The 9,384-nt window shown below is 43.5% G+C and overlaps 1 protein-coding gene across 1 annotated transcript; it reads right to left on the bottom strand.

Moving 5' to 3' along the window:
• Positions 1-2,115: 2,115 nt before the first annotated feature.
• On the bottom strand, positions 2,116-7,639 carry LOC129728466 (uncharacterized). Its single transcript, XM_055686913.1, has 3 exons — positions 3,482-7,639; positions 2,399-3,325; positions 2,116-2,355 (listed from the first exon to the last, which is right to left on the bottom strand). Exons 1-3 carry the CDS (start codon positions 7,637-7,639, stop codon positions 2,116-2,118), a joined length of 5,325 nt encoding a protein of 1,774 aa, XP_055542888.1.
• Between the last annotated feature and the right edge of the window lie 1,745 nt (positions 7,640-9,384).

The following is a 9,384-nucleotide window of genomic DNA, read 5'->3' as shown; positions in this document are numbered from 1 at the left end:
CGATTACGGAAATATCCATGTTGAGTATTATTTGGTCATTTTCGACTGTTTCCTATAAGTTGCCATTTAGCGATCCAAAATGGTGCTTGAGGTCAATTGTTAGCTCATTGCATCATTCTGGTTCCAGAGATACTCATATTGGTTGGTATTTGGTAATTTTAGGCTGTTTTTCACAAACCGGAAGTCGTCATCTTGGATTTCAAAATGGTATTTAAGATAATTTCTGGCCTCTGAGCGTCATTCTGGTTGAAGAAACACCCATATTGGGTGTTATTCGATCATTTTCGGCTGTTTCCCAGGAACCGGAAGTCGCCAACCTAGAATCCAAAATGGGGTCTGTGGTCGATTTCAGCTGCTGTGTATCATTCTAGATCCGGAGGTACTCATGTTAGACGGAAATCGGCCATTTTTGGCTGTTTTCCAGAAACCACAAGTTGCCATCCCCATCTGAAGTCGATTTGTCGCTGTTTTTCGCTGTTTTTCCGAAACCGGAAGTCGCCATTTTAGAATTCAAAAAGGTATCTGTGGTCGAATTTAGCTCCTGTGTATCTTTCTTTATCCGGATATTATTATATTGGGTGGAAATCGTCCATTTTGGCTGTTTGCCAGAAACCGGAAGTTGCCATCTTACAATCCAAAATGTTGCCTGAGGTCGATTATGGAACATATTTGTTACCACTAAAAACATTCACCTGCCAAATATGGTTCCATTTAGTTGATTAGTTCGCGAGCTGTGCAGAAATTTGTGCAGAAACATGTGCTTACAGAAGAGGGAGAACGTCGAACCATTATGGACATATTTATTACCCTTTAAAACATCCACATGCCAAATTCGGTTTCATTTGCTTGGTTTGTTCCTGAATTGTGCAGAAATGTATGTTTCATTTGTATTGGACCCCTTCTTTCCAGAAGAGGGAGGGGCCTCAAACTATCATAGGAACCTTTATAGGGTCCAAAAACCTCTTCATACAAATTTTCACGTCGATCGGTTCGGTAGTTTTCGAGCATATATGGATCAAACAGACAGACAGACCAGACTACATTTTTATATGTATAGATTATAACATCAATATTTTAAAACCTAAAGAGTGGATATACATTATTTGGATTGAAGCGTTCATGTAAATCTATTTTTACAAATAAAAGTTTGAATGAGAAAGGCTGGGTCTGACCGCTAGGTGGATTAATTTAGGTTTTTTTTTATTAAATTTTAAAAAAAATATTTTTAATTCTATTTTTATATCTTTTCTTCAAATTTTTCTACAGTGTATGCTTTTTTCGAAAGTAAAAACCTACTATTTTCAACTCTGCCGGAGACGTCATACCGAAATGAACCGTCCTGACTCTAAAATTATTTTTGTTCATTAATACCATTTGATCGAGCCGTGTATGCTGTAATGCCGGACTTTGGAGGTGTTGCTTCCCGTTAACTCAGAACGGTACCAAAATTCACTGGAGAGGAAATATCGACGATCTACCGCTTCACCTTTTGGCGTGAATTAATCGCTGGTCACCACTTTAGCCGTAACAAAATTCACCGTGCCGGTCACGCTGATGGCAACGGGTTACTTGGCGCACGAGAATAGCGGAGTTAAAAAAAAACTTCACTTCGAAGTCGGATAGCACACCAGAACAAAAGGCTATCAAATTGGAATTCGGACTCCTGATCGAGTGAAACAATTAATCCGTGTGGTTCGATTGGGGATTTAATTTCTAATGAACGGTTTGTACAGAGCTAGGATCAATTGGTATCGGTATCTGACTATCACATTCTCCTCTCGCTACATCTCTCTTATCAGAGAATAAACTCTACAGAGTGCGTTTAGTAGTCTTGCGTTACGTTATAAGTTAAGTATGTTTAGCCTAAATTTAGGTCTAATACTAGCTCGTAAGAATAATCTAAGTTTTAACAATTTATCATGCACACTATTTACAAATTTACAATTTTACAATCATTAACTATTTACATATACATTTATAGCAATTCTTTATGATCAAAGTATTGATCATTCCGGCCACCTTGAAATGTAATTTCAACCTTCAGATTTCTTTCATCATTCATTAAGTTTTCACGATGACAGCTCCAGTGAATGAAACTCGACGATGGTAGCATGTTCATTCGCCTCCTTGGAACATCGTTTGTTTGCCTCCATTCAGGAAAGGGTTGATCTTCGGTTGGGTAGCCTTCTTCACTTCGTTTTCATCTGTAAACAACAAAAGACCCGGTAGAACGAACGGGTTTTTTAAATTAAATGGAACGCTAATCACCTGATTGCTTTCCAGATACGCATTGAGATAGTTTCGAAATACTCTACCGATCTTTGTAGTTTCAGCATTCATCGATGGCTTCAGCATCTGTTGGTAATGGCAGTATAGCGATTCTCGCTATCGGTCTAACGACATTTTCTGCTACCGCTGTCTTGATGGTAACGACGCGAGTCACGCCGTCTTTCCCTGGGTGGAGTTTGACGATTTTGCCTAAGGGCCATGTCGCAGGTGGTAAATTATCATCTTTGATAACGACTATGCGTCCCCTTTCAATTGGAACAGGACGCTTGCAACCTTCTGTCGCACGGGATTGTAGTTGGGCTAGGTATTCCGGATACCAGCGTGCCCAAATGCGCTGGAAGATTTTCTGCGTTCGTTGCCAATGATTTAAATGGGACTCCGAAGTGTGAATGAGACTTGGCTCGGGAACTGCTTGCATGTTTGAGCCGACCAGGAAATGCCCTGGTGTTAACACTTCGAGGTCAGTGGGTTCACCAGGAATCGGTGTTAAAGGTCTCGAGTTTAAGCACATTTCAATCTGTGCTAGCAGAGTAATCATGTCCTCCTGGCTGATACTTGTGTGGCCTATTTCTCGCAGCAGGTGGTACTTGGCAGATTTTACTGCGGCCTCCCACAACCCTCCGAAATGGGGGGCTCGAGGTGGCGAGAATTTCCACTCAATCTCGTTGTCGACACACCAGGCGACAATTCGATCTCGTTCGGTTCCATTCGATTTTAGCATTTCAAAAACGTGACGTAGGTGGTTGGCTGCCCCTTTAAATGCGGTTCCATTGTCGGAATGTAGTTCAAGGATACGACCACGACGGGCTATGAACCGCCGGAGGGCTGATAGGAAAGCTGGTGTTGACAGGTCAGAGACCAGTTCGATATGAACGGCCTTCGTTGCGAAGCAGACAAAGATAGCAATGTATGCCTTGACTGGTCCGTGTCTACGGACTGCGGATTTCAAATATACGGGACCGCAATAATCGACGCCACTAACTGAGAACGGTCGGGATGGTGACACTCGGGATTTCGGTAAGTCTGCTGTGGCTTGCTGGATCAAAATTGGTTTTTGCCTAAAACATTTGATACATTGATGATAAACACGGCGGACTAGGTTTCGTGCTCCAATTATTCAGTATTTTTGACGAATAGTTGAGAGCATTAGCTGGGGACCAGCATGCAAGAGCAATTTATGGTAGTAAGTTACGATTATTTCTGCCAACGGATGATTTGCGGAGACGACAATTGGATGCTTCGTGCCTTCGGGAAGATCAGAGTTAGACAGGCGACCTCCAACTCGAATCAGACCGTTTACACACATGAACGGTTTTAACCATTTGAGTGGCGATGACTTGAGGTCTTTCTCACATCTCGTTGAACAGTTCAACAGAGCAAGCTCATCTGGGTAGAGCTGGGCTTGAGCTAAACGTGCAAGCGCGTGATCTGCTGCTTTAAGATCTATTGTGGATAGCATCAGAGATGCATTGGGGGATACTTTTGGAGTTTTCTTTTGAGCTAGACGAATAAACTTGAGACAGTAGCCCATGACGTGTCGAAGTTTTGTATAGGACGAATATCTGGCAAACAGGTGATCAGCAAATTGTGATTCAACCAGGGTGGTTGATATCAGTGCTACCGTACGGGTTTCTTCTTCGACATAAATAGTTTCTTGATTTGGGACCACTGAATGCGGCCAACTGCTTGGCGGGAGAGCTAACCAGACTGGACCATTCCACCATCTGGTTTGTGTTAGTATTTCTGTGGGTTGCAAACCACGTGAGAGTTCATCGGCAGGATTTTCTACACCTGGCACATGTCTCCAATTGGTGCCCTCAGTAGACGTTTGGATGAATGATACACGATTCGCCACAAAGGTTCTCCATCGGTTTGGTGGCGATCTCAACCACTGAAGCACTGTGGTTGAATCTGACCAGAACGTGGTGTTAGTAGAAATCTTTATGGCTTGCGTAACCTTCTGGTATACCTTCGCTGCAAGTTCTGCAGCACACAATTCAAGTCTCGCTATAGTGTGTTTAGTAGAGATGGGCGCCACTTTAGACTTTGAGGTTAGCAGCTGTACGTTAACACCTTCGGAGTTCTCTGAACGCACAAAACAACATGCTCCATAAGCGGACTCTGACGCGTCGCAGAAAATGTGAAGTTCAATATTCGATGCCATTGGCACAGCAACAAAGCGGAGAATCCTCAATTGATCCAGAACGTGAAGCGTTGCATGAAATTGCCTCCAAGTATCCTGTGACTTTGGTGGGAGTGGTCTGTCCCAGTCGTATGGTTTTTTATCTTCTGTTTTCAATCTCCACAACCGCTGCATGAACATCTTGGCGGCAGCTATGATGGGACCCACAAGGCCTAATGGGTCAAATATTTTGGCTATATACGATATCACCTTCCTCTTCGTGAGAACGGCAGCTGGGAGAGGTAACTGGACGTTGAAGCGAAACATATCACATTTTATATCCCAAACCAAACCTAGTGTTGAAATAGATTGGTCATCTTGCAAATCGTGTAGGGGTTGAATGGCTAAATCTGTCACAGGTACATCAGTTAATACTTCCGAAACGTTTGATGCCCACTTCTTAATCACAAACCCTGCAGTCTTAAGCATTGCTGCTACTTGCTGACGGATAGCTATAGCAGCTTGTGGATCATCAGCACCGGTCAACAGATCGTCAACGTAAAAATCGTTATTAACGGCATCAGCTGCCGCTGGGTAGGCGTGCCCCTCTACTTGTGCTAAATATTGAAGGGTGCGAGTTGCTAGGAACGGAGCGGACGCAGTTCCGTACGTAACTGTGCAAAGTTCATAGGTATCGAGTGGATCGGATGGGCTGGCACGCCAGAGAATACGCTGTGGTGGTTGATCGTCTGGGTGTACTTCAATTTGTCGATACATCTTTTCGATGTCAGCGACAAGGGCTACAGCGTGGAAACGGAATCGTATCACAATCGAGAGTAGGTCTTGTTGAACTACTGGTCCAACTAGTAGTGTATTATTCAGCGAAAATCCAGAACTTGTCTTGCAGGAGGCGTCGAACACCACGCGTACCTTTGTGGTAGTGCTCGACTCTTTGAACACTGGATGATGTGGCAAATAACAGTGAGGCTTATTGTCGGGTACTGGATCGATTTTTCGCATATGGTGGAGGCTGGCATATTCCTCCATAAACTTGAGGTAGGCGGTTCTGACTGTGGCATCTCTTTCGAGGCGTCTTTCGAGGCTATAAAATCGGCGAATGGCAATCGCGCGCGAATCGCCAAGGGTGACTTGCGGATCTTCAGACCGAGGGAGGCGAACGACGAACTTCCCGGATTGAGTTCGAGTGGTGGTGCTAGCATAAATTTCTTCACATCTTCTTTCTTCAGCGGAATATAACGGACCTTGATGTACCGATTCTAGCTCCCAGAATCGTTGGAGAGCGGTATCCAACGATCTATCGACATTCGAAATGTAGCAGGTGGGTGGAGCATAGGTTGATTTGATGGGTACCTTTCCAGAAACTGTCCACCCAAAGACTGTTTCAATAAGCAGCGGCAGACCACTGCCGATTGGTATGCGCTTCCCAGTGTGAATTTCGTGATAGCATTCACCACCGATGATGATGTCGATTAGTCCCGGTTCGTTAAAATATGGATCCGCGAGTTGGATCTTCGGAATTTTCCATGAGGTTGTGCTAAGCGGTATCGTTGGCAAATTGGCAGTAGGTTTCTTCATTACGAGGAACTCGAGGGTAGTGGAAAATTTGTTCGTTCTTGATTTGATTGTAGCTGATATTTGGCGTTTTATTTGCTTAACCGAATCACCTATTCCGGCTACAGCGACGTCTACTGTGCGGGGGCGGATGGCGAGGGCGTTGGCTAACTTCTTGGTGATAAAATTAGACATCGATCCGGAATCGAGGAGAGCTCTGACTGGTGTTAACTTTCCATATTTATCAACTACGTGAATAGCAACCGTCTCTAGTAACACCGTGCTGTGGTTTGATTGGATGGAGAGACTAATTTCGGGTGGATTTGCAGATTCAGAACTTCTTACGTTCGCTGACGTGGTCGCGGTAGGTTGCTTTGCATTGTGTTCGGTTGTAACAGCAGGTGTCGTCGATATTTTAGAGGGTGCAACTTGGTCGTGCAACAGCGAGTGATGTTTTGCATGGCAGGTTCTGCATGAAAACTTGGATTTACAAGCTCGCGCTTGATGGTTCGTACGAAAGCAATTCCAACACAGGCTTCGCTGACTAACTAATTCTCGACGTTCAGAAACAGAGAGCTTGGTGAACCTTGGGCATTGATACAGAAGATGTCTTTCGGGGCAAGCCGGGCATTGAGGGTTGTTAACTTTGGTGTCGGATGTAGCAGCGTTGGCTACGAATTTACCATGATAGGGTTTCTTCGGAACAAATCCGGCCACCTTGACAGTAGCTGGTTGTGAACGGTGCTGCAAATCACTCGACACAGATTTAAGCATTCGTACATGCTGCACGAGAAAGTCAACAAGCTCTTCGTAAGTGACATCATCCTTCTGGCGGGTTTCCTGCTCCCAAGCGCGAACAGTGGCGGGATCAAGTTTACTCGTAAGAATGTATACTAACGGTGTATTCCACGACGCAACAGGTTCTCCTAGCTTTCCCAAAGCTTTCACGTGGCGTTGGTAATCGTCAACAAGCGTGTTTAAATCCTGAGCAGATTCGCGCCTTATCGATGGCAACTCGTATAAACCTCTGAATAATTCCTTTTTCAAGAACCGTTTGTTATCAAATCGCTTCAACAGAGCGTCCCAAGTCGACGCATAATTATCCGCTTGAATGTCAACGGATTCGAATGGTTTCTTGGCATCCCCTTCTAAAGCTTGAATCAAATATTGCAATTTATTCACCAATGGGATATCATTGTTGAAATGGATCATGGATAGAAAATTGTCTCGAAAAGAAATCCAACGCGACTCATCCCCATTAAACTTCGGCAGATCAATTTTCGGCAGACGATGATGAAAGCTAACGGATGTTGGCTGGTGGCTAAAGTTCGCCATTGTTGAATTTAGGATCTGCTGCGGGACCTCCAGTTTGGACATCAGAAACCCTTTCAGCGCACAAAAACGATTTTCGAAATCAGCCCGTATTTGGAGATGTTGTTCAAACGCATCGGCTTTGTCAAGCATTTCGATTTCCGCTTGTGCCTCAAGAAATTCTCTGTTGCATCTTTCAAGAGTATCTAGCCTCACCTGAATTTGATTTGCATCCCTATCTGCATTGTATCCCTCTTTAAACTTCTCTATCACGTCTCGAACTACGCACACTCGCTTTCGAACCAACATGTTCTCGATCAACTTTTTATCCGCCTTGCTAGTCATCACTCACCACTCAACTCATAGTTTGACCGAAGCGTCTCGTTTAATTCGATACGCTTTATCCTTCCCGCCGCGACACGTGACACCTTTTGTGTAACGGTTACGAGAGCAACACAAAATTCGATCGATTATAATCCTATCCGACGCGCTATGCTGCTCCTACGCGAACCGGAATGACGGAAACACCACGAATAATCGTTCGAAATTTATCCTTCCCGTCGCGTCGTGATGTTTCTACGCGAACGCAATCGACCGACCGAAAAAAGACACGTAAATTCGATCCGCTACATAACGCCACCAGAAATCGTTAAGCCTAATAATTATGGTTGCAAAGTGTGCTAGCACCAATGCGCACCGCTATTCATGCGTACGGTGTGCAATGCTCATTTACTTGTGATGCAGCAGATAACAAATTTCAGATGTGATCAGTTTTATCAACCTGATGTCACACTTTCGCCCTTCTATGCCAAACATGCAATTTTACCATTTTTCTATAATAGTACTGGCAACGAATTATGGCAATGGCCGAAATCAAAAAACGGCACACGGTATGTTTCTTAGAGAGCAATTGTATGGCCTACCTTTGTGTGGTCGAATTCTATTGACCACTTACCGCAATGGCGGGTTACTACCTCGTGCGTCGAGAATTTGGCTTGGATTTGTCCTCCAGATCCGGTTCGAAGGACCAATGATCGAGCCGTGTATGCTGTAATGCCGGACTTTGGAGGTGTTGCTTCCCGTTAACTCAGAACGGTACCAAAATTCACTGGAGAGGAAATATCGACGATCTACCGCTTCACCTTTTGGCGTGAATTAATCGCTGGTCACCACTTTAGCCGTAACAAAATTCACCGTGCCGGTCACGCTGATGGCAACGGGTTACTTGGCGCACGAGAATAGCGGAGTTAAAAGTTAAAACTTCACTTCGAAGTCGGATAGCACACCAGAACAAAAGGCTATCAAATTGGAATTCGGACTCCTGATCGAGTGAAACAATTAATCCGTGTGGTTCGATTGGGGATTTAATTTCTAATGAACGGTTTGTACAGAGCTAGGATCAATTGGTATCGGTATCTGACTATCACATTCTCCTCTCGCTACATCTCTCTTATCAGAGAATAAACTCTACAGAGTGCGTTTAGTAGTCTTGCGTTACGTTATAAGTTGAGTATGTTTAGCCTAAATTTAGGTCTAATACTAGCTCGTAAGAATAATCTAAGTTTTAACAACTTATCATGCACACTATTTACAAATTTACAATTTTACAATCATTAACTATTTACATATACATTTATAGCAATTCTTTATGATCAAAGTATTGATCACCATTTTTACACAAGTTTACTTTTTCCAAAAATTAGTCTTGTTGAAAAAATATTACTAGAAAAGCTTCAACCAAATCGAAAATGGTCGATTAACCTCGTTGTCTTATGTGGCTTAAAATTGCTTCACTGATCCTGTAAGTATTGCTTTTTTTCTTTTAATAGGGGGGGGGGGGGGGGAATATTTGTAATGATTTATTTATGTACTAATATCTATTCAGAATTAATATTGTGTGTTCTGCCACAAATGGTGACATTTCAACACTATTATATTAGTATTGCCTTTGTAGTGTCGAGGCTTTTGGGTCTAAAACACAGTTGTATACGTGGCGGTTTTACCCCATGTATAGTGGGCGGCTTTACCCCCAGTGGAACATTTTCATATTTCACCGAAAAAGTAGTCAAACTTACAAGATTACTCACGGC

The sequence above is a fragment of the Wyeomyia smithii genome, chromosome 3 (assembly GCF_029784165.1).
Source record: "Wyeomyia smithii strain HCP4-BCI-WySm-NY-G18 chromosome 3, ASM2978416v1, whole genome shotgun sequence".
NCBI classification, from domain to species: Eukaryota; Metazoa; Arthropoda; class Insecta; order Diptera; family Culicidae; genus Wyeomyia; species Wyeomyia smithii.
The sequence above is the reverse complement of the archived record's forward strand: the minus strand, read 5'-3'. Positions and strand labels throughout refer to the sequence as shown.